This window comes from Mya arenaria, chromosome 2, assembly GCF_026914265.1.
Source record: "Mya arenaria isolate MELC-2E11 chromosome 2, ASM2691426v1".
Lineage (NCBI taxonomy): Eukaryota > Metazoa > Mollusca > Bivalvia > Myida > Myidae > Mya > Mya arenaria.
In genome coordinates this window covers 3,772,256-3,799,469 of record NC_069123.1, presented here as the reverse complement: position 1 = coordinate 3,799,469, position 27,214 = coordinate 3,772,256, and the positions used below count along the sequence as shown (strand labels likewise).

At 36.4% G+C, this 27,214-nt stretch overlaps 1 protein-coding gene across 1 annotated transcript in view; it reads right to left on the bottom strand.

Moving 5' to 3' along the window:
* The window catches only part of LOC128204515 (chitotriosidase-1-like), a 35,543-nt gene extending 8,550 nt beyond the window's left edge, over positions 1-26,993 (bottom strand). The window contains exons 1-10 of the mRNA XM_052905932.1: positions 26,950-26,993; positions 24,193-24,247; positions 20,999-21,185; positions 17,724-17,976; positions 14,707-14,831; positions 9,582-9,705; positions 5,411-5,599; positions 4,313-4,432; positions 3,623-3,813; positions 1,545-1,657 (exon numbers count right to left, since the gene is read on the bottom strand). Of these exons, the coding sequence (XP_052761892.1) occupies positions 1,545-1,657; positions 3,623-3,813; positions 4,313-4,432; positions 5,411-5,599; positions 9,582-9,705; positions 14,707-14,831; positions 17,724-17,976; positions 20,999-21,185; positions 24,193-24,247 (1,357 nt within the window). The 5' untranslated portion in view covers positions 26,950-26,993. The remainder of the gene's footprint in view (positions 1-1,544; positions 1,658-3,622; positions 3,814-4,312; positions 4,433-5,410; positions 5,600-9,581; positions 9,706-14,706; positions 14,832-17,723; positions 17,977-20,998; positions 21,186-24,192; positions 24,248-26,949) is intronic.
* Between the last annotated feature and the right edge of the window lie 221 nt (positions 26,994-27,214).

Here is a 27,214-nt window from a genome sequence, read left to right as displayed (position 1 = left end):
CAACATATTCTTCGATTTTTATACTTCACAAACAGGTGTCATTTTGATAAATTTAGAAAAAATTATGTTTAATCTGATGAAATAATCATTTGCGGAACAAGGGTGGTTGTCTGGGATTTGGGTCTAGGCATGTGTACTATTTAACTTAATCCGCATGTGGTTAGATAAAATTCGAATAATATTTGGCTTAAATTCCGATCTGCTCAATAATAAACAACATGTAATTGTATACCTAATCCGTTTTTGGTTATGAATAATTGTGTCTAAAGATATCGACCGATTTTTATTATAAGGTCTCGTTAAGTTAATCAAAAACTGGCCCAATATTTCGACACTCCTTATGCCCCTTATAACGAGATCAAGTTAAGTTCACTATTTTTATCTGTATAATGTGTGTAAATTTTTCCTATAAGTTAAATGGTGTAAACAGTTTTTTGGAATTTTTAAAGAAATTATCTTAATAACAATCACGATAACTATTTGTTATTGAGTAAGATCAAGTTTAATTAAGAGTTTTGACTTAATATTAAATAAGCTAATACAGATTATTTCACACAGTTCCTTTGGTTAATTAGGGCCAGGTCCTAGTACTAAACTAGGTTACAGAACATGCATGTGTCTATTGATAGTATTGTTTTATCAACCGATGTTTCAACACATGTTATGTAGATTGCAGATTTTTATATTTAAGTTCAAAAATTGATGTTTTAGCATTTTTCTTAAACCGTTAATAACGGTTTAAGCCATAAAACATTAATTTTCGAACGGAAATATAAAAATCTACGATTGTTTTTTGTCAGCAATCTTATATCATTGGTTTGCATATATTTACACAAACATTTGCTGTTTCCAACACAAAATTTAAAAAAGTTGTAAACATGGAAAGTCTGTGAGAGTGCAGCTTTAAAATTGGCTCATTCCAAGACAAAACAAATCTGCCAGAAATCAGCTTTCAAGTGGGCGTGGTTGGTTTGGAAGTTTGATATTGCAGCAATTGTATTAATTCGGAAAAAGTTTAACACCTCCCTAACATAATATACTGCCCACCAATTTGACTCTATTAACAAAACATTCTCATGTGGTCGTTTTTGCTTTGGTCGTGGTTTGGACCTGTTGTAAAGGAAAGAACCTTCGAGCGCATTCGGAATTCCTCGGCCATTTTTATCGAAAAAATACTCGGATGTATGCCGGTAAATCAGTCGAAGAAGTTCGTAATTTTTTGAATTATATCATTAATTGAATGTAGTGTTTTAGCTTGTATTTATTGATCTAGGTTTAAACTGATTGCCAGTGAAGTGTATTATTGCAAACATAAGTAAGATTTCCATGTTAAGTCATTAAGTTTAACTGCTAAATTAAATTACTACGCGATCTACTTCCAGCGGACTTAAACATACCGATTTCAGAGTATGAAAAACGTCCAAATACATTCGAGGTTGTTTTCGATAAAAATGGCCGAGGAGGAATTCTGAATGCCTTTGAGTGTTTTCGAATTGTTCGACATTGCTTTGGTCGTGGTTTGAACCTTAAATAAAATCACGCACCTTTGGTTGTGGTTGTGGGTGCTGGGGCTCTTGTCGTGGTTGCTCTGGTCGTTGGGTTGGGTTGCCATGGGGGCTGCGTTGTGACCCATGGGCGGGGTTGGGTTGTAGTTGTTCTGTTTGGGTAGGAGGAACATATTTTACAACAAAAAGTTTCAACTTTGCTTAGTCATAACATGTAATTGAAAAACAAGTAGATGCCAACAAAATCCTTGGGCCGTATTCAATAACCATCTTAGTAACAATTTTCAACTTGCCAAAAATTGCCTATTTTCTAATTTGAATATTTAGAAAACGAAAAATGTTTGTACACCAAAGTTATAAAAATAAGCAAGAAAATGGTCTAAAGAATATATGCATATGAATAAATCTGATGAAAAATCGTAGGTATTTACAATAATCGTTGTCAAAAATTACCAAGTTCTCATTAAGTTGAAAATACACTAAGATGCCTAATGAATACTAACCTGAACATTTTGCACAATGCTGGTAAGTGCAAAACTCGTGTTCCCCATCAATTTTATACAAAATTAAATCTCTCTTAGTAGAAGGATTTTATTCATCCAATGTATTTACGGCCCTTAACCACGTGGTGATTTGATTGCTTTCTGATTGGCTATCGCAATTAGTGTTTTCTCAAAAGTAGCGCGAACATGAGCATGTCCAAGAAAGTTAAAATAAGTTTTTTTCGCCAAAATGCATATACTGGTCTTTTATTTGGTGCAATCGATATTACTCTTCGAATGTTGTTTATGTTAGATTATTCTGCATTTCGAGTGTTAAAAAATACTCTCAGAGGCCAGGAGTTTCAATAAAGGATATTCGGGCCATTTTATCAACTTACGTACCTTACGATCGCTTAAATTGATAATATATCCACTAGCGGGCTCTAAACTCCCTAAACTCGTGTAAGTTTACTTTTTATTACAATTAGGGACCACAAAGTAATACAATACGTCCAAAATGCACCATTTCAGACTAGAAATTGTTACCTTTCTTGTTTCAGTACCCCCAAAACCACCCCCTGCCCCTACGCCCCTATGTTACGCCCCCTCTAACGTCAAATCCCGAATTCGCCTCGACATCTTAGTAGTGATACCCTCTCATTAAATAAATAAACTCTTAATTGATCTGTTTATGCAAATTGTATATGTTTTTGCAAGTATTTCTTTAAACTTAACTTGTGACAATCTCTAAATGATAATGGGCTCGCATTTTTCTCCTTTTTGAGTTCATTTCATTTCGTAGTGTATCGTACTGTCGCGTTTTCATCCTCGTACTGTCGCGTTTTCACCATCGTAGTTTCGTGAGTTCGCGTTTTCATCATCGTACTATCGAGTATCGCGTTTCAGATCAACACATTCATAGGCGATGGCCCTAACGGCATTCCATACAACCGTGCTGTTTTTTTTATATAAAATTGTTTATGAAAAAAACATGGTATTTTAACAAAGGGCCAATATACTAATACTAAGTAAAGAGATGTTAGCATCCATGCAATGGAAAGCAGATGGTTATTGTTGTTGTTGAAGGGGTTAACTATAAAATAATCGTTTTTGACCTAGTAAGGCCCATTTACAGTTACTGCGATCGTTCAAACAGGCGGTCGTTCACATACTGGCGATCGGTCGAGGTCGAGGCTACGTTCGGATCATTTTACCTTCAATGTACATATAAAATATGCTGACGATGGATCGAAACCTTAATAAGTGTGTAACTGTCCTCATCAAATGATTATTACTTCGACAGATGCATGAACAAAATCAGGGGCGTAGCTAGCCATGTATTCATGTGGATTCATAATTTTGCTAGGGGGGTGCGGGGGCATGCCCCCTCGAAATTGTTTGAAAACCATGGTGAAATCTAGTGCGATCTGGGCGTTCTGAGGTGCTTTATTTAGTACTGGAAAATGGATAGTTTCAGGGTTATGTAGTTAAGTACGCATACTGCAACTTTGGCTGATTTTTTGTCAGAATCCCGTGGATTCAGCCGTGTAGTCGCGTATAAGCAGCTACGCGCCTGGAGGTACAACAAATTTTACGCGAACCGAAACGTTGATCAAATAATCACAAATAACGTACGTGGGAGCACGGGTAGTTGTTGTTGTTGTGGGTGGATTAGTCATGGGAGGGGCGGGGCCAGAGTGGTTGATCTCATCAATAATGGCCCTCATCAGAGGGTACTTTCCCTGGCCGCACATGCCGCTGAAGTCGTCAAGGTCAAGGGCCCATACCATCACACCTCCGAAGCCACCTTGCTTAATGTAGTCGACCTAGAATTATTAAAGTGACACTCATATTCAAAATCAATACATACACATGTAAAATTATTATTACTGATAACAATATTGTAAACGTCTATTTAATAGCTGAATAAGCAAAACTAGTAAATGATTGATGAGTACTAAAAGAATTACTGTGATCTACTGTCGTCTCATATGGTAAAAATACTGTGATTTCTGTACTTTTCTTTCAAGTACACTTTTTATTCTTCATAAGAACCATTGCTTTTTATGTTTATTCATCATTTTTGTGTATATTAAAACAATTGTGGTAAATCGTATTTGGAAGTAAGAGTGCATCTTTAAGTAATAAACAAATACGAATAAACGTAGCTGAAACATGTGAAAAAGTCGAATAAAGCAATATTCGGTAAGGAGTATTTACGGCTTAATGTGTTTTTGTTTTTGCTCTAAATAATACTCGTTTAATAGTATCTTCAAATAATACGTCACACGTGAGGGTTTATTTCAAATTTGTATGACGTCATACCTTGACTTTGATGCTATCTGGGTCATCATACCCGCACCAAAGATCACCGTCCACAAAGTAAGGTACTTTTTGCTCTGGTTCAAGGTACTTGGTGGCACCGCCCTTCAAATGTTGGCACACCTAAAATAAGTATTGACGTGTAAAATTAGCAAACATATACATGTACCATATAACATATGTTATGCACACGGGAAACTCCTCTTTGAAAACCTAATGTTGGCAGAGTATACACAACCTGGTGTGTGAACCTTTTAGAGACTTTGAGAAATATATGGCTTTAAACAGTTATTTTAACTACCATTTTAGGAGAATATGTATGTATTCGTCTTACACAATATAGGCAAAACTCGCTATATACATGCACCATATAATGAATAGATCGTTGTACATGTCTGCACACGGGAAACTCCTCTTTGAAAACCTAATGTTGGCAGAGTATACACAACCTGGTGTGTGAACCTTTTGGAGACTTTGAGGAATATATGGCTTTAAACAGTTATTTTAACTACTATTTTAGGAGAATAAGTATTCGTCTTACAAAATATAGTCAAAACTCGCTATGTCGAAGTTGTTTAGACCTAGGAAGTACTTCAAGATAACGATCGTTCGACATAACCGAAAAAAGAAAGTGTTAAAACTGAACCGAAAATAATTGAATGTTCGACATAACCAGTCGATATAACAGAGTTAGACATAGCGAGTTTCGACTGCATTCATTTAAATAGTGATACTTTCCAATACGTTTGACCAAGTGCATGGTTGATTTTAAGCCAGGGTGCTGTTGAGTTCACTTGTTCAGTTGTTGCATCTCAATATCTGACCTATGCTTTGAGTTTCAATGGCAAACAAAATATTTGCAAGTTAAGGACTGTTGATTAATAACAATTGAAAGTAACTGGAGTTTTAGCATTAATGTTATAGCAGCCACTTAGCGTGATAATCGCTTTCAAAAACTCGGTATGAATATGTTTTAGGGGATTGTTTGGTTTTTTTCTTTTTCTTTTTAACATTCGGAAAAAATAACTTTTTGGCATAAGGACACATTTTCGGCTTTTAAACTTGCCGCAAAAACCTGATCCTAAATTTGTTTCAACGAACCTCATAGTAGGCGTAGAACCCAGCCTCTCGTGTATACAGTCCAGCAGCGCCGGCGCCCGCGGCCTTGCATCCGATCTGATTGTTAGACTGACCATATGGCAGCTTAAAGGTCCTTCCGTAAAGGGGCACGCCAATGTTCATCTTCGACCTTGGGGCTCCCTGGTTAACCCAGTAGGTGGCAGCCCAGTCCTACATATTTGAGAGGGAATGTTAATACCATTTGCACTCAATTTCCAGTTTCGTTCATGCTGAACATATCTTTCACATCATTATTATTAACCTCTTCGTGTATTGGCAACACTAACTGTATTGAATACACTAATAGTATACAACCACGTGTATTGACCATACAACTTACCAAACGACTGCATGCTTAATTGACACCATTTACCATACAACAAGGTATTATGGTAACATTAGGAATTGCCCATTGTCTTTGATGGTATGAGGCCGAGGGTTCCATCGATTCATAAGCTACCCCGATAAATCACCCTTTGTATTTAAGGACATTCGGCAGAATATTCCATTTATGTATTAGCACCCTCGACACCATTGCCAATAGTATTTATATTTTAGAGGCATTAGGCGGAATATTCAATCGATGTATTAGCACCCTCGACACCATTGCCAATAGTATTTATATTTTAGAGGCATTAGGCAGAATATTCCATCGATGTTTATGCACCCTCGACACCATTGCCAATAGTATTTATATTTTAGAGGCATAAGGCAGAATATTCCATCGATGTGTTAGCACCCTCGACACCATTGCCAATAGTTTCTATATTTTAGAGGCATTAGGCAGAATATTCCATCGATGTATTAGCACCCTCGACACCATTGCCAATAGTATCTATATTTTAAAGGCATAAGGCAGAATATTCCATCGATGTGTTAGCACCCTCGACACCATTGCCAATAGTATCTATATTTTAAATTGCATAAGGCAGAATATTCCATCGATGTGTTAGCACCCTCGACACCATTGCCAATAGTTTCTATATTTTAGAGACATTAGGCAGAATATTCCATCGATGTATAAGCACCCTCGACACCATTGCCAATAGTATCTATATTTTAAAGGCATAAGGCAGAATATTCCATCGATGCATTAGCACCCTCGACACCATTGCCAAAAGTATCTTTATTTTAAAGGCATAAGGCAGAATATTGCATCGATGTATTAGCACCCTCGACACCATTGCCAATAGTATCTATATTTTAAAGGCATAAGGCAGAATATTCCATCGATGTGTTAGCACCCTCGACACCATTGCCAATAGTTTCTATATTTTAGAGGCATTAGGCAGAATATTCCATCGATGTATAAGCACCCTCGACACCATTGCCAATAGTTTCTATATTTTAGAGGCATAAGGCAGAATATTCCATCGATGTGTTAGCACCCTCGACACCATTGCCAATAGTTTCTATATTTTAGAGGCATTAGGCAGAATATTCCATCGATGTATAAGCACCCTCGACACCATTGCCAATAGTATCTATATTTTAAATTGCATAAGGCAGAATATTTCATCGATGTATAAGCACCCTCGACACCATTGCCAATAGTTTCTATATTTCAAATTGCATAAGGCAGAATATTCCATCGATGTATTAGCACCCTCGACACCATTGCAAATGGTATCTATATTTTAAATTGCATAAGGCAGAATATTCCATCGATGTATTAGCACCCTTAACACCATTGCCAATAGTATCTATATTTTAAATTGCATAAGGCAGAATATTTCATCGATGTATAAGCCTCCTCGACACCATTGCCAATAGTATTTATACTTTAAATTGCATAAGGCAGAATATTCCATCGATGTATAAGCCTCCTCGACACCATTGCCAATAGTATTTATATTTTAAATTGCATAAGGCAGAATATTCCATCGATGTATTAGCCTCCTCGACACCATTGACAATTGCATTGAAAGATAAAGGCATAAGGCAGAATATTACATCGATGTATTAGCCTCCTCGACACCATTGACAATTGCATTGAAAGATAAAGGCATAAGGCAGAATATTCCATCGATGTATTAGCCTCCTCGACACCATTGACAATAGAATTTATATCTTAAAGGCATAAGGCAGAATATTCCATCGATGTATTAGCCTCCTCGACACCATTGCCAATAGTATTTATATTTTAAAGGCATAAGGCAGTATATTCAATCGATGTATAAGCCTCCTCGACACCATTGCCAATAGTATTTATATTTTAAATTGCATAAGGCAGAATATTTCATCGATGTATTAGCACCCTCAACACCATTCACAATAATATCTATATTTTAAAGGCATAAGGCAGTATATCCAATCGATGTATTAGCACCCTCGACACCATTGCCAATAGAATTTAAATTTTAAAGGCATAAGGCAGAATATTCCATCGATGTGTTAGCACCCTCGACACCATTGCCAATAGTATTTAAATTTTAAATTGCATAAGGCAGAATATTGCATCGATGTATTAGCACCCTCGACACCATTGCCAATAGTATTTATATTTTAAAGGCATAAGGCAGAATATTCCATCGATGTATAAGCACCCTCGACACCATTGCCAATAGAATTTATATTTTAAAGGCATAAGGCAGAATATTCCATCGATGTGTATGCACCCTCGACACCATTGCCAATAGTATTTAAATTTTAAATTGCATAAGGCAGAATATTGCATCGATGTATTAGCACCCTCGACACCATTGCCAATAGTATCTATATTTTAAAGGCATAAGGCCGAATATTCCATCGATGTGTTAGCACCCTCGACACCATTGCCAATAGTATCTATATTTTAAAGGCATAAGGCAGAATATTCCATCGATGTATTAGCACCCTCGACCCCATTGCCAAAAGTATCTTTATTTTAAAGGCATAAGGCAGAATATTGCATCGATGTATTAGCACCCTCGACACCATTGCCAATAGTACCTATATTTTAAATTGCATAAGGCAGAATATTCCATCGATGTATTAGCACCCTCGACACCATTGCCAATAGTATTTATATTTTAAATTGCATAAGGCAGAATATTCCATCGATGTATTAGCACCCTCGACATCATTGCCAAAAGTATCTTTATTTTAAAGGCATAAGGCAGAATATTGCATCGATGTATTAGCACCCTCGACACCATTGCCAATAGTAATTATATTTTAAAGGCATAAGGCAGAATATTCCATCGATGTATTAACACCCTCGATACCATTGCCAATAGTATCTATATTTTAAAGGCATAAGGCAGAATATTCCATCGATGTATTAACACCCTCGACACCTTTGCCAATAGTAATTATATTTTAAAGGCATAAGCCAGAATATTCCATCGATGTATTAGCACCCTCGACACCTTTGCCAATAGTAATTATATTTTAAAGGCATAAGGCAGAATATTCCATCGATGTATTAGCACCCTCGACACCATTGCCAATAGTAATTATATTTTAAAGGCATAAGGCAGAATATTCCATCGATGTATTAGCACCCTCGACACCATTGCCAATAGTATCTATATTTTAAAGGCATAAGGCAGAATATTCCATCGATGTATTAACACCCTCGACACCTTTGCCAATAGTAATTATATTTTAAAGGCATAAGGCAGAATATTCCATCGATGTATTAGCACCCTCGACACCTTTGCCAATAGTAATTATATTTTAAAGGCATAAGGCAGAATATTCCATCGATGTATTAGCACCCTCGACACCATTGCCAATAGTAATTATATTTTAAAGGCATAAGGCAGAATATTCCATCGATGTATAAGCCTCCTCGACACCATTGCCAATAGTATTTATATTTTAAAGGCATAAGGCAGAATATTTCATCGATGTATTAGCACCCTCGACACCTTTGCCAATAGCAATTATATTTTAAAGGCATAAGGCAGAATAGTTCATCGATGTATGAGCACCCTCGACACCATTGACAATTGCATTGAAAGTTTAAAGGCATAAGGCAGTATAGTCAATCGATGTATTAGCTCCCTCAACATAATTGCCAATTGCTTTTAAACGAATTAGGCAGTGTTTTTAGTACTCCTCCCTATCAACCTATACAACCTCTTATCTAATCAGTCACATCAACCTTCTTAACTCATTTCTTTTAAAGGGATGACCAACAAAGAATGGGGGTACAAGAGACATGTACCACATTGAGGTAAGTCTGGTTCCCTTGCTCATTGGAGCGGGCGTACAGCGGTGAGTGGTGCCCGGTAAAGTCCTCCCACGATCCGTGAAGGTCGTAAGACATCAGGTTGATCATGTCTAGGTACCTGAAATTATATTGTTCTTTCATTATAAAAGGCATTGCAATTGTGGTGTATACTTAATTAACAGTTTGTTTATACCACGTGATAAATTACGTCGTTATTGCTACATCGGAAGGCAATATTTTGCTCCAAATAAAGACTATAAACAATTTTATTAGTTTGCATTCATTCATCATATGAAATGAAACATATGCGGTCTACGCCGGTTACATAGCCCTGTCCTCTATCTTTTACTAGAGTTTGAATTAGAGTTAAGTTTTTTAAAAACACATCGACACACTTTTTCACAAAACCGGGGGATAATTTAACCAGTAATATGGTAACACTAAAGCTTCGAATAATGGATAAAGGTTGTGAGAATGTTCTTTGAAAATAAAGGATTTGATGCAACGCACTCACATTTATAACCATTTATTTTGTGTAATAACATGGGAAAATTTGTATAGTGGTCTACACAATAGTGCGTAAACTACGAACTAACACTGTTTATATCTACCGCTTAACCTGATTCATTCGCAACACATCGGCCATTTTCGGTCGAAAACAACCTCGGATGTATATGGACGGTTTACAATGTTAGAAATTTATTCAGTTTAACTACCAGTGTGTGTATACCACGTGATAAATTACGTCATAAATGCTACGTCGGAAGGCAATATTTTGCTTCAAATGAAGACTTTAAACAAGGATAACTTTACTATTTATTCATCATATTAAATAAAACATGGCGCAGTCTACGCCGCTTACATAGCGTTGCTTTCCGTCTTTTACTAGAGTTTGATTGAGAGTTTAGTTTCTTAAAACACTTCGACAAACCCTTTTCACAAAACCGCCGCCTAATGTAGCATTGTCAGAACATTATTATGGAAACCGGCTGTCGAAGTGTTCGGGAAAACTATTCACCTAATCAAACTCTGGTAATTAAACGAAGGCAGCATAGACTGCCCTTTGTTTCATTTAAAATGGTGTAGTTAAACAAATATTATCTTTGTTTAAGTCATCATTCGAAGCAAAATGTTGCCTCCCGAAGTAGCATTGGTGATGTAATTTACCACGTGGTATACACACATTGAATACGCTGCAAGTAGATCGCATGTAATTTGAAATTAGCAGTTAAACTGTATGACTTTACTCGTGGGAATCTTAATTATTTATGCAATTATGCACTTCACTGGCAATCATATTAAACATCGTAATACAAACAATACGTTCAAACACTACCATTAATCAATACCGTTATTTAAAATCTAACGAACTTCTTCAACTGATGTACTGGCATTCATCCGATGTAGTTTTTTTATGGAAAATGGCCGATGAGTTCCGAATGTACCTGATTACAATTCAAATCCGCTGACTGCTGATTTACCGAAATAAACGTAATGCCAAAGATTTATAAAGAATAATGCCTTCACATTGAAAACAAATATTGTGTTGACCACTTATAATATTACAACGTTGAATAGGGCACGTATTGTAATCGTAACACTGTTGTTTTATAAACCTGAAAACAAATGGCCTATGTTTTGTTTGGGATTGTTTATGCATATATTTATATGCAGCTTAATTCATTATCATCAAAGAAAAGTGAAATTCCAATGTTTATTTTTGTAACATTGATAAATCAAACTTCTCTTTAAATGTATATGATCAAAGATATAGTATTAACCACAATTCGATTTTATATGTTTTTACAAATTAGGTAGACTAAAATTAAGAGTACAAGAACAGTTAAGTTAATCTTGTTTTCATATTCGAGACTGCAAAACCTCTGCTGTGTTCATCAAATTTATGAATCATGCATACCAAGTAGTGTAAATATTTGAACAACAAATACAAGTATTCACGTTCTGTGTACCAAATAGGTCAGATTTGAACAACAAATGCCAGTATGCAAGTTCTGTGTCCAAAAAACGTAAGATTTGAACAACAAATGTCAGTATGCAAGTTCGGTGTCCCAAATACGTAAGATTTGAACAACAAATGCAAGTCTGCAAGTTCTGTGTCCATAAAACATAAGATTTGAACAACAAATGTCAGTATGGAAGATCTGTTGACCACTTAGATGTAAAATTGCACAAAATGGCCAGTATGGAAGGTCTGTCTCCAAAGAGTGGTTATGGCTGATCAATAAATGTCCATATTGAAGGCATGTGTGCAAAATAGTTGTAAGATTGAACAACAAATGACAGTATGGAAGGTCTGTGTACCAAATAGTTGTAAGATTGAACAACAAATTCCAGTATGGAAGGTCTGTGTACCAAATAGTTGTGAGGTTGAACAACAAATTCCAGTATGGAAGGTCTGTGCACCAAATAGTTGTAAAATTAAACAACAAATGATAGTATGGAAGGTCTGTGTACTAAATAGTTGTAAGATTTAACAACAAATGCCAATATGGAAGGTCTGTTTACCAAATAGTTGTAAGATTGAACAACAAATGCCAGTATGGAAGGTCTGTTTACCAAATAGTTGTAAGATTGAACAACAAATGCCGGTATGGAAGGTATGTGTACCCAATAGTTGTGAGATTGAACAACAAATGCCGGTATGGAAGGTATGTGTACCCAATAGTTGTAAGATTGAACAACAAATGCCGGTATGGAAGGTATGTGTACCCAATAGTTGTGAGATTGAACAACAAATGCCTGTATGGAAGGTATGTGTACCAAATAGTTGTAAGACTGAATAACAAATGCCGGTATGGAAGGTATGTGTACCAAATCTTTGTAAGATTGAACAACAAATGACAGTATGGAAGGTCTGTGTACCAAATAGTTGTAAGATTGAACAACAAATGACAGTATGGAAGGTGTTTACCCAATAGTTGTGAGATTGAACAACAAATGCCAGTATGGAAGGTCTGTGTACCAAATAGTTGTAAGATTGAACAACAAATGCCAGTATGGAAGGTCTGTTTACCCAATAGTTGTGAGATTGAACAACAAATGCCAGTATGGAAGGTCTGTGTACCAAATAGTTGTAAGATTGAACAACAAATGCCAGTATGGAAGGTCTGTGTACCAAATAGTTGTGAGATTGAACAACAAATGCCAGTATGGAAGGTCTGTGTACCAAATAGTTGTAAGATTGAACAACGAATGCCTGTGTGGAAGGTCTGTGTACCAAATAGTTTCAAGATTGAACAACAATTGCCAGTATGTAAGGTGTGTACCAAATAGATTTAAGATCGAACAACAAATGCCTGTATGGAAGATGTGTACCAAATAGTTGTAAGATTGAACAACAAACGCAAGTATGGAAGGTCTGTGTACCAAATAGTTGTAAGATTGAACAACAAATGTCAGCATGGAAGGACTATGTACCAAATAGTTTCAAGATTGAACAACAAATGCCAGCTTGGAAGGTCTGTGTACCAAATAGTTGTAAGATTGAACAACAAATGCCTGTATGGAAGGTATGTGTACCAAATAGTTGTAAGATTGAACAACAAACGCAAGTATGGAAGGTCTGTGTACCAAATAGTTGTAAGATTGAACAACAAATGTCAGCATGGAAGGACTATGTACCAAATAGTTTCAAGATTGAACAACAAATGCCAGCTTGGAAGGTCTGTGTACCAAATAGTTTCAAGATTGAACAACAAATGCCAGCATGGAAGGTCTGTGTACCACATAGTTGTCAGATTGAACAACAAAAGCCTCCATGAAACCGGGTCCATCATTTTTTTTTTCTCCTCGACATGCTTAATCAAATTCAAAAATATCCGTAGCTCTTTACAACGTCCAAGACTCTATCAACAAAAAGGTTATTTTCTATTTGCAGAACTTAACATCTTTTATGTACTAGCTTTCGCTTAAACGTTGATCAACGATAGTGTTGTATCAAACAGCTTTTTTTAACTATAGTCGTCCTTTTCGGAGAAATCGTCAAGCTGATAGTCATGGCGAAAAAAACATGAGCGATATTTTTGCGCTTTTTCAACTTGAGAACTTGTGGCAACGTGGCTTTTAATAAAAAAAAACATATTTTTGGTATATTCATTAGTGTCAAATGCATTAAACATGACAATGCATCAACTATTATTGTGCTCATTTAACACTATATTAAAAGTGACGACTCAGATAAATTCGAACTTGAGCATAGTTTCAAATTTTCACAAATAATGCTGATATGAATACGAAGAAAATTGATGAAAATGTCCTGATTTTTTGTTTATTTGAATATTAATTATCGATTAATCGCATGGACATCTTCTGATAGTTCTCAATGTAAAAAGGTTATTTATATTTTTATTTTACGTTTTTGTTATTGATTGAGTTTGTGTAAGCAATATAACATCGTCAAATAAGTAAACATATTTATCGTTGCACAAATAAAAATATTCTTTTTATTGAATTAAATATTCTGCATAGTTGTGATTGTTGTCTTACGATTCAAATTCTTTGTTTCACTCCAGCGAGTTTTCATGTTGTTGTCTTTGTTGTTCTTGTTGTTGTTTACAAGAAATAACTATTTGATACTGTTAAACTTTCAACGTATCACGTATTTTATTTACCTACAAAACATTTTATCAGACACTGATTATCACTAAATATGGTGTTTACCACGTATATATTTCTGAAGTCAAATAGTAAGCGTTTTAAAACATACTTAGACATCTGTTTGCAAGAAATAACTATTTGATACTTTTAAACTTTGAACGCATCACGTATTATATTTACCTACATAAACATTCTACTAGAAACTGAAATGTATCACGAATTTTATTTAGCTACAAAAACAATCTACCAGAATCCGATTGCCACTAAATATGGTATTAATTTTATGTATTCAGTCGAACCACGTTGTCTCGAACTCCCAGGGACCAGGGAAATACCTCGAGCCTCAGAAAAGTCGAGCCAAGCGGGATTGTTTACCTTAAGTTTATAGAAGTCGGTCCTTAACATCCAGTTCGAGCCATCGAGGAATTCGAGCCAAACCAGTTCGAGCCAACGGGGTTCGACTGTATTTCAGAAGTAAACTAGTAGGCGTTTTTAAACTTACTGAGAAATCGCGGGAACATCATATGCGGTATCAATCTTGTCCTTTCCGGCGCCGACGGCCGCCGACAACATGAGCGGCGAAAGACCTGCTGGGACCTGCTCCCGGGCGAATTCCTCGTGCAAAGTCTGTGAAAACACGAGTACTAATATTAAAAAAAACATTTTTAGACCATGCGCGCAGGTAGTCTTAAGACCGCAAACTCCAAAGAACTACTTCTATTCATGTCGTTTTTACCCATTTTTTGTCTCAATGCGCTCTATGTTTAGTAGCAGAATGACGTCGAAACCATAAAAATAGATTATCCGAGTATGAGTTCTTGCTTGTTCGCCTATTTCCGCGCTGTATTTCTGTATTCCGGCGTTATATTTTTAGCAAAATATAATTATTTATAGATCGTTATATTTATCAGATTAGTGTGAGTAAAAATAATAGATGCTCTGGTGGGAAGGTAACATACTGATATTCACTCTGAGCTCAGCCCAAGATGTTTTAGAAATTACTACCGACCGCAAGTGTCTCATCGCCTGCAGGTTTTGTTATTATAACCTGGTGTGACCATGAAGCACGCTTATTTGTAAGGGTGTATTTCTGATAATCGTAATTCACAATCGTTGTAAAATAAATATGTTTAAACTAATGCTTCAAATACTATGATTTGCCTGATATACAATAACAAAATAATATTCATTCTATAATTTTTAGCGTATACTTTTCTAAAAAGATGTTTACATTTTTTGCGTAAAAGGTTCGTTCCGGTGTATTCTTGGCATAGTTTTGGACATAAGCCTTTCAATTTATTCTAACACACTTGCCCTGATACGACATTGAGTTATGCATACTTGTGATGAAGCAAAGTAGTTCGGATTTAACCTGTAAAACACACAATTAAAGAGTGCGAAGCATTCATAACAGCACCATAAAAACATTTATTTATCAATAATACTTGAAAAGGCACAATCATATTCCCATTCTTAGAACAGACAATTTCCGATAATCTAGAAATAGTTTCAACTACATTACCTGACTGATTTTTATACTATCTGCGCATGCGCGCAAGTAGTCTTAAGACCGCAAATTCCAAAGAACTACTTCTATTCATGTCGTTTTAACCCATGTTTTTGTCTCAATGCGCTCTATCTTTAGCAGAATGACGACAAAATCATAAAAATAGATTAGTTGTATTGCGTTCCGAGTATGAGTTCTTGCTTGTTTGGCTATTTCCGCGCTGTATTTCTGTATCCCGGCGTTTTATTTTTAGCAGGACATAACTATTTTTAGATCGTTATATTTACGAGATTAATGGGTCAAAATAATGGAGACTCTGGTAGGCAGTTAACATACTGATATCCACTCTGAGTCTAGCCCAAGATGTATTACCGACCGCAAGTGTCCCATCGCCTGCATGGTTTGTTATTATAACCTGGTGTGACCCTGAAGCAAGCTTATTTGTAATGGTGTCTTTTTGATATTACCGTTTTATGAGATAAGAAACAAAAATGATTGTCTGAAAGTCAAAATAGTTGTATCTCAGGTTTCGCGTTGCTAATGCTTCAAATACTAGCTATGATTTGCCAGCTATACAATTACAAAATACTATTCATTCTATGACCTTTAGGCGTATACTTTTCTATTAAGATGTTTTCATTTTTTTCGCGTAGTAGCTTCATTCCATTCTTGCCATTGTTTTGGACATAAGGCTTTCAATTTATTCTAACACACATGCCCTGATACGACATTGAGTCATTCATACGTTTGATGAAGCAAAGTAGTTCGGATTTAACCTGTAAAACATCTAAAGTGTGCGAAGCCTTCATAACAGCACTAGTATTATTTCTACACAGATATTTACGTAACACATAAATAACCTGTATTTATCAATAAAACTTGAAAAAGCACAATCATATTCCCATTGTCTTAAAACAGTTTCCGATAATCTAAAAATAGTTTCTACATACATTAACTGACAACATGTTTGTCCTCACCGCAGGAAAACGACCCATCTGATAAGCTCTGCATTTTGATAGGAATTATTTCTAAAGTTGCTCGTAAAAATAAAATCATTTTCTTTAAACAATTAAAACGTGTATGTTCATAAAACTTGCATAACGTATGATATTTAATCTAAGCACCGAAAATCCTTAGAAGCGATTGAAAGGGGCATGCATTGTCATGGGCGAAGCCAGCGTTACGCACTTACGCATGTGCGTAACATTTATTTGAAAAATGAAAGGTCGAGGGCTAAGCTCAAAATTGATATGTTCGTTCCATTTTCCATTGTTTTCCACTGGGTAGACCCCCCCCCCCCCCGAACCCCCAACCGGCTACAGGGATATTCTCCATTCCACACCCTCCCCCTTAAATGCGTAACATTCGGTAAAGTCTGGCTACGCCTCTGATTGTGACTTTAAATACATAGAGATACGTCGCCTTAAGTGATAAGCTGTGCATCTTGAATGGAATTATTGCTGAAGTTCTCACATATTTGCCCGCAGATAGTCTTTCAGCGCCTCGCGCTTTGATTGGCTTTAAGCGTTGACTTACATGTATGTTTAAAAGCCCTAAACTCTTCAAAGGTTATTTTGTACGTTGTATGTTTTGCCGACTTGCTATTAAACCACTATCTGTGTTATAAAACATATTAAAAACGTGACGCCTACTTAAAATGCGTTATAATCTTCTTAGTCAGCTGGAAATATTGCGTAAAAACTTCGATCTCACCGACCGTTTTAATAATTCAGATTTTCAACTTAATTTACTAACGTTAATTTAGAATACTTCCGCGGTTGTGTTAACGTCCGCCTACCGTACCTTATCAGAAACACTACCCTAGCGTCAGATTGTACGTTGACAATGTGTTAGCTAATGAGGTAGTATTCTAAGACAGTTAACTGACCTAAAGTAATATTTTAATAATCAAGAATGGCTCGATCGCTACGCTCACTCCGCACATTCTTAATCATTAGAATGTTACTTCATGTCATCTAAACATTACATATACACAAACCATGCCTGCATACCCGGAGAAGATCAACAAATCTCTGCTTGTCGACGGCGGGGCTTCCACGGTTGGCAGGGTACTCCCAGTCCATATCGAGGCCGTCGAATCCGTGTTTCCTCAGAAACGCAACTGAAGTGGTGGCGAACTCCCGACGGCTCGCGTCAGAACCAACCATGCGTGTAAATGGAGGTGATCCCATGTTCCACCCGCCGACGGCCAATAGAACCTTGACAGAGGGATTCTGTTGTTTAATGGCACCGAATCGCTCGTACCTTTAAGAAGATAATAATAGGATAAGCCTCCATTATTATAACCAATACAGTCTTTAAATTCATTTGTTTCAGCCTATGCTGCACCATAACATTCATCAAATCAAACAATATAGACCTACTTATGCACAAGTCAATTGTAACCACGCCCCCCCCCCCCCCAGGTCCGGGGTATAGCGGCGACTTTTCCTTTGAGTCCAGCCAATCCAAGGTAAAATTCCCGCCCTTCGGGCACAAACTGCTGGCAAAATCACCGCCAAATGCCCCCGCATAACGGGGACATCCTAGGTAAGGCCCATTCGCCGCTTTTTTCGGCGCGAACACAAAACCACCACATTCTCTCAGCAAAGCGGGGTCACATGGAAGGTAAAAGCATGGCCCATTTCCCCCGCTTACCCCGGTATACCCCCTTACCTGCGAGGGGGGGGGGGGCGTTGTTACAATTGACTTGTGCATAACGATAACGTCCATTGAATAATTTGAAAAGCAACTATGTAGTTCAAATTTTCGTCAAACGTTGAGTGTAAATTTAGCAAAAGTCTATATTTATTCCAAGATCAGGTTCGAATAAATCAGTTCGTTTCGGAAAACGTAATGCTGACATTGAAAAAAATAAATAGAATTGTATATATTGCCACAAGACAAGATTTCCATGATGTTACAGACGACGGTCTTCAACAAGGGAGGTTATTGCGTGATGACAATAAAATGAAAGGTTCGTTATTCAACTTTTGGCGACTGGCCTTGTCCCTGTTATTTCAATTCTATTATTTAAGGGACTAGACACCAGATGGTCCCAAAATAGGCAAATACATTATTATCACAAAACAAGACTAGAATTGCCAATACTAACTAAAATAAGGCCGACAATACATCATTTAAAATGGTTGGAATAATATGTTGTCGCTGTCACAGCTGATTTTTTTCCGTTTAAAAATAAAAATAATTTATGTTAAGCATGTGATAGTGTGATAGTCACGTGATTAGTACAGATACATATATCACACCTTTTTTAAATGAACTGGGATTTGCGTGGAAGATAGACCCATTAAATTTCGTATTGGAAATTCGCAAAAACTGCGAAAGATACATGTGTCGGAAGAGATGTGATACATCAGAAAGTAAGATTCAACGCGCTGTTCACAACGATATAAATTTTATGTAATTTTAAAGTTTTGACAATTTTCCTTTTGTCTTGCAATTGTGTCATCTGGTGTCTAGTCCCTGTTAAACTTTGTTAAAAGATTTATGGTAGAAACGCACGTCTTTCTCCTTGTGAAAATAGGGCAAGAAAATAATTTTGAAATATTACAATTTTATGTTGATTTATGGGATACAAGATCACCAATTAAACCTTTCTATGATTAATTGAAATTGATAGCAGGTAACGTAACCCTGCTCTTACGCAATCTAGATTTGAACAAACCGCATATTACTTACAGCCTGAATGATTTTTATAAAAATAAACACACGTTTTTTACGCATGATTGCAAATGACGTACTAAAATCGTGTCAAACACATGTTATCGGTTGTTTACAAAAAAAACATGCAAATATTTTTGTATTATATGTAGTGATTATGGTTGGCATATTTCATAGTTTTACCACATTTTAATTTTTTGTCTATAAATGTTCACCTTTTCATATATTACTAATCATGAAGTTGACATTTGATTTAGGGACGTAAACGGTTTTTATCAATTTATCATAATTATTGTTTTTCTAAAGGAATCGCGTTTGACATCCAAAATGTACACAAAAATATACATTTAAATTTATGACGATTTATCATGGTACTGTAATACGTATAAAAATGACGAATTAATGTTTTTTGCTGATATATTTTTATTGTATTTCCCGTTTAAGTACAAGATTTTGAATATTGAAACATCTGTTTTAAATCATAGAAAATGTCATGAATGACTCAAACTGAATTTCGTGACTCGTAGCTACAAATATCAGGGGGTCCAACGTGATTTGTGTTTGCCGAATTTTAAGTGAGGGAATTTTGTGAAGCCGAATCAAATGGCGGCGTTTGAAGATATTTCGGTGTTACAGGTAGATATTTTCACCTTGTAAGTAAGTTACATCACCTTTCTCGCAATATAAATACACTTACCCGGAGACCACACGTGTAATCGTCTCTCGTTTTTTTTTAACTTTTGTTTCTAGAGGCCTTAACAAAAAAGTTATTGAATGTATAAGCTGAGCGATTGATTTCGGTTTACAAAGTGAAAATAGAAAATTGCCTGACTTGAAACGGTGTTTTAAGTCCAAGTTTACCATCCATGTACCTACGTTGTCACACATAAGCTATGCAAATAAATGTCATGTTTTAAATAAATGAGAATAATGAGTTCTATCACATGAGAATCAAAGCGCTTAAAACCTTGAAAGGCTTTCGGCCGCTACGTTTTGTGAGTATAGTTATGTAGTTGTAAGACAAATCAAGACAAACATCCAAAGACAGTATATGCTTGCTCATGAATTCATTCGCAAAGTCTTTGAGATTTGTTTGCTGATACTCAATTCATTCAAACTCATGATAAATATGTCACTTGAAAGGGATGTTCTTGCCATTACACTCGCAGGCAGCGAGTTAATGGTAAACGAATATCTGATGTGCTTATAAGTTCACGATTTGTGACCATCTACCCCAGTACAAACACTCATGTTCCGTACTCACATGCCATTCCAAGGTGTAAACCCGTCGTTCCATTAAGTTTGAACGAGTTTGTGGCTGTTCAGCTTGTTAAACGAGACGATTGTGAGTACAAAGACTTAGAGTTGTTGTATTTTTAAGGGCATATGTGTACTTATACACTTATATGTACTTATACAAATATACTGTACATATACTATGACACATATACCAACTGCCCTTCGTCTAAGGGGGAAGACTCGTCAGGGCGAGTTCGTTACCTTTCAGATTGTTGAACGATCAGATCATGTGCGGAGGCTTTTGTTTATCGGTATTTTTTATTATGACATCAGTGGTCTTATAAACATATATTTGAACACTTACATGCCCTTCATCCATGGGGTCGACTCGTCATTCCATTCAAATGGAGCGAGTTTGTTGCCGTTCAACTTGGCGAACGAGTAGATGATGTGAGTACAGAGGGTCGGGTCAATGTTCTCGGGGTAGAACTTTGCGGGACCATTCCGGTACTGCGACCAATTCGTGTGGTAACATACTCGGCGCAGGGCGGCTGTAAGTAGATATATATATCGATAATATAAATTAAAAGTATAGGATTGAAAAGACAATACTATGCATGTCTAAATTATATACGGATTGGTTTAAAAAAACTAAAGCATATGCCAAATCAGGCCTTTTTTTATAGTACCCACGAGTCCGACTATCGGACCCCTTCCGAAAGCAAAACATGAGACATTTTTCCCACTCTTCAGAAAAAAATCCCAATCATTTTTTTATGAACTGTTATAAGTCATGATTCATTGCAACTGATATTTCAGTCTTTTCAGGTCTTTCGCAAGGGAAAGAAACTTAAATATAATAATTTCCATATTCGCAAGAGACTGAAAAGTTTGTTCTTTTAACCGTAAATTTTCAAAATTTCGGTATATTTCGCGATGCAAATTTTCGCAAAATGTCTAGGGTCTTTTTCCAAAATGGGTAGAAAAGGCCCTGCAAACATTACACATCGACTTATCTTATTTAGTTTAAACATTATTTGGGAAGCACAATCATTGGACGCATTCAAGAAAAACACGCGGAAAGTTTCCAGAGTTAACACTAGCGGATCCAGTGGGTGGGGACCCTTCGGCGCCCTCATCCTAAAATCGTCCAAGTTAACTTTTTATTTCAATTTAGGAGAAAGGTTATACGCTCAAAAAGAAGCCAATTCAGTCTAGCAATTTTAAAAATTCTTAAGGAAGTACCCGCAAATCACCATGCCAACAAATTTAACCAAATAAATTTTGGTTCTGAGAGAGAGGCGCAAGTTAGAAGATTACGCCCCTTAGTTACGCCCCCTTACGTCAAATCCTGGATCCGCCCCTGCATATCATCTGCCTTTAATGGACAAACACTTGATTTTCTTACATGCGGAAAAGTACATTCGCTGTTCAATGATTCAATAAATAATCATACCTTATTAATATATGACGCTTAATCAAAACAATTATTGCCTAATTTAGCATATTTCCACCTTAATTCCGGAAGCATATTGGGTTTAAAGGCATTGATATTAACTGTATATGTTTTGCATAATAATAATCATTATTTCAAAACATCAACGACAGTAAGATACCTACTGTGTACGTATTTCCTAATACATGGCTCGTTCACGTAATTTAAAACGCATATACACAAAATACACAAAATCTTAAACATGGATTCAAAAATTCACAAAACGAAAGTAGGTCACTGAGACTAATAGTTTTCCTTTTATAAATGAGAGATAACTCTAACTGTTACTCTGTGTCTTTGTTACTGTAGTTGTCTGCCTTATTCAGACTTATGCACCAGTCATCTGTAACAACGGCACCCCCAGGTCCGTGGGTATATCGGGGAACCGGGTAAATGGGCCGTTTTTTTACATTCCAGGTGGCCCCGCAGTGCAGGGTGCATGCGATGGTTTTGTCTTCGCGACAAAAATAGCGGGGGATGGGCCTCACCTAGGTCACTGGCGTGCGGGGGCATTTGGCGGGGATTTTGCCAGCAGTTTGTCCCCGGGGATTTTACCCGGGCTTTGCTGGACGGAAAGTAAAGGTCCCCGCTATTGCCCGCACCTGGAGGGGCCGTGGCAACAATTGACTGGTGCATTAAAATATCACAAAAGTACTGAAGTAATTTCTCAATCTGAACTCATATTTCCACATAACAGAATGACATTATTCAAAACAATTAAATATATATTTTGCTTTATATAAAAGCGCTTTCTTTTGTACATTATGTTGATACTCATTAATATTTACATTCGCCTAGACCTTCGTGTAAATGAAATTTGAAGTTTATATTGTATAACGCATCAGTCAATTGTAACCACGCCCCCCCCCCCCAAGGTCCGGGGAATAGCGGGGACTTGGTTGCAATTAAAGCACGCAAGGAGTTATGCACCAGGCAATTGTAACACGGCCCCCAGGTCCGGGGGTTTACCGGGGATAGCCGGGGAAATGGGCCGTGTTTTACCTTCCAGGTGGCCCCGCTTGCCGGGAGAACGCGGTGGTTTTTCCCTCGTGTTGAAAATAGCGGGGAATGGGTCTAACCTTGGGTCCCTGAGGTGAGGGGGGATTTGGCGAGGATTTTACTAGCAGTTCGTTCCCGCAGGGCGGAGATTTTACCCGGGGTTGGCTAGACCGAAAGTCAAAGTCCCCGTTATTCCACGGACCTTGGGTAAGGGCGTGGTTACAGTTGACTGGTGCATTATGAGGTCATTGTTTGTTTCACTATTGCTATAAAAAAATTGTTCGCATGCCCTTTCGCGTTCATACAGCATTAACGCGAGAAAAAATGCAACCAATCATAAAATGTCCAATATCAGTGTGTGTGTACCACGTGATTAATTACGTCCTAAATGTCTAAATGCAATGCCTGGAGATATTTTTTCCGCAAAACACCCTGTGAGAAGGTTGGGATGAACCTATCTTTCACGAGCGGCTATGGTAAATGCTTTTTACCCCCACCTCAGTTAAACAAAATTAAGTGTGCTTATTGAAAATATTTGCGTATGAATATGCGATATTTCGTGGTTGTCATGGAAATATGCGCGCAGTGATTCAGATTATGTTAATCTGTCTTTAAATAGTTCTAAGGAGAGTGAAGCATTATTTTTTTGAAAGGTGCGAGAAAACTGTTTTATGGTGACATTTGAAGCGAGAAATACTTAATTAGTGTTCTAAATATTGCCACAAGACACGATTTCCATAATGCTACAGACGACAGTCTTCAACAAGGGAGGTAATAACAATGTGCTGATCATTAAAAAGGAGTTAAACGGGCATTTTATCTTCGCCCGTGGGCAAGATAAGAATTTCTAGCATGGTCAAATTATTGGATCAACTTTTCTGAGGTGGGAGAAAAACATTTCCGCTTGGCTCGAGATTTTCGAGGAATTTTTGCCGGTGCCGGGGAGTTCGAGCCAAAATGGCTCGGCTGTATATTTATTGTATCTCAAATGTAATGGTCAGACAGTGTCATGTTGTCATGCTACATGTTAAAGTACTTAATCAATAAAGTAAAACCTGACTGACCTGAGGCTGAGCCGACTGCTAGTATGGCCAATACTACAACTGCTAGTTTAGTCATCTGAAATAGTGAAAACACATGTACGTTGAAAAATACTAAAGCGTTATCTCCAGCTGTCAGTCCGTTTCTGAAACTGCTCAGGTGTGCACTTGACCTCTTGATATAGGAAACAAAAGAAGCGAAACTGGTCACTTTAATTTCCTTGTAAATTTCCTTCTCTTCGGCAAAGAAGGAAATTTTCAAAGATTGTAAATTATTCAGTTTTGATTCGTGAGTCTGATCTCTGGCAAGAGACCGTCCCCTATCATGTCTTGTACTTGAATCATATCATCTGATAGCGCTCTTTGCCGTCGAGTGAAACTATGATATTATTTATTATTTAAAGATGCACTCTTACTCCCAAATAAGATTAACCACAATTAATTATATTGTTTTAATATTCCAAAAACATAAATAAATGTCAAAACTGCAGTTATCCTGAAGGAGACCGAGTTTAATTTGAAAGAAATGAGCATAAAACATGTTATTTCTACCAAATGAGACTAAAGTAGAGCACAGTAAATATTTTAGCATTCACCAGTCATTTAATATTTTTGCATTTTTAGCTATGAAATACACGGTTACAATCCTGTAATCAGTAATTAATCTTTTCCATAAATGCATCATTTAGTAAATATTGGAAGTTGCACTCTCACAGATAAACAGCTTTCACAACTTATTTTTTTTTGTCTCGGATAAAGTAAATTCATGCGTAAATATCTGCAAACCAATGATAAAAGATTGCTGGCAAAAGGTCACATCGCAGATGTTCATATCTCCTTTGGAAAATTAAAGTTTTATGGCTTAAAACGTTACTAATACTGCCGTCACACCGGACTGGCGTCCTTACCGCGTCCTAAACTGTCATATTTTGGAGAACGCCGATGGTCGCATTGAGAACGCCAATGATTTTTCTAAAATAAACCCAGATTTCGGTCAGCCGTCACACTAACGGTTTAAGAAAAATGCATAAGACATCATGTTTTTAACTTTAATTTAAAATTCTGCTATCTCATTTTTTGTCAACAGTCTTATATCACTGGTTTCCATGCATTTTCGCATACATTGGCTCTTTCCAAGACAAAAAATAAAAAAGATGTCAAACTTTTAATCTGTGAGAGTGCAGCTTTAAAGGTTTATCAGTGCAAACTGATGTTTGCTTTTGTGTATGTGTTGATTTTAAATAAGAGTCTCACTTTAATTTACTGAAACAATGTTAAATGACATAAATCAAGATGCCATTACGCAAACAATAGAACGCATACATATCTTTAACATACGTTACGCAAAAAGACCGATTTTCAGTACAGTTTGTGCCAGTTTGATGTGCACTCTTATCTTAAGGCAAGCGGCTTCACCGGCTCCTTTATAGAACACCAGATAAGAAAAACCAAGCCCATTATCAGGTGCAAATGTTAACCTCAAATTTTGAAAGATGACGCGTGTACATATATTAATTGATATCTTATTGGACTCGTAAATGCATATTCACTATTAAATTTTCTAATCACGCAACATTTTTTTCTGAAAGAAAAACAACGTAAATAATACTACTTCAACATATTATTATTCCTGTATGAATTAATAATGTCTGTGCTGCAATATTGTGCTGAAGTTTCATGATAATTTCAAAATTATAACAGATTTGGTTATTTTCAACTCATAGCCAAGAAAACCAAATGCCGCATAGAACATGAACTAATTTGAATAAAAGCAATTGCAATAAAGGCCCTTTTTTGGCAAATAAAACATATTGAAATAATGCGCAGATGAAAGATAAACATATCTTCAAAAAGGTGACAAAGATTTGAAGTCTGTTATAAATCTAACCAGTTGAAATATCATAACTTTTGACTCGTGGTTCAAGCAACGCAATTACAATTGTAATTAGGAAAAAGCACACGCTTCCACAGTCTTTAAACGGGAGGCAAATTATTAATAATTTAAGATAACGAAGTTTGTACTGGCATTGACTGATACTTTTATTTTAAGGGATCATATTTCTTCTGTTATCATTGAAAGGGAGGTAATTTAGAAATAAAGTAATTTGAAAATTATGTCCATTTTTGTCCAAAATGAAATGTTTTGTTTGATAAAGTGATACCTGAAGTATATGAATGAAACAAATACTTTGCATTTTGGAACAGTATTTCATACAATGAATGCAAAACCTTTTTAAAACAGAATACACGTATGCACGTCGAAGAATCAGATCGACTTTATCTTGGGAAACATCCAGTCCGTTTACTATCTCCCTCAAACTTACAGGTCTAATACGTTAACTAGGTTCGACGCCCGACGACGATCGACGGTCAAATAAACCTTCCCCCCTTCTCCCCCATCAAGACGCAAAGTTGTTAAACTTTTGTGATATGCATTTATAGTTCAGTTTTAAAACCACTGTCAAATTTCCGTTCACGTTTAAATAATTTGACGTAACTTCAGAGCACAAAGAGGCAAACCCTTGGTAAGGTATTCATATGAACCAATTCTCGATGTAAAAAATTCAAACCTTTTTTTCTATCCAACCATTTATTGTGCAAGGTTCGTGAACTTAGCTAATTCATAATTATTACTTAATTTTACGTATGATAAATAAGACACAGCATAAAATAAAATATTGTAAATGATTTCATAATTCATACTTACATTTATGAATTCAGTTACACATTAATTTTATATAAAACCTTAAGATTTTACATTGAAAACTTAACCGACCTTACCTTTTATATTCCTTAAACAGTTATGTTAGCTGGTCTGAGATAGCTCGCTGATAAGGTTTCATGTGAACCGTCCACTTTTCAAAGGTGCTGGCCTTTTGGTCTGCCATTATCTGCAAAGGGCTCAATTCTTTCTAATTTATTTGCGTATCATTGTCGAACTTGTCAAAAGGACTAAGGCTAGACACTTTGTATCCAACTCAATATTGCTGACCCGGCTTTAATGCAGGTAATTTATTTGAAGCGAAAATCCCGTTTTGGCAGATTG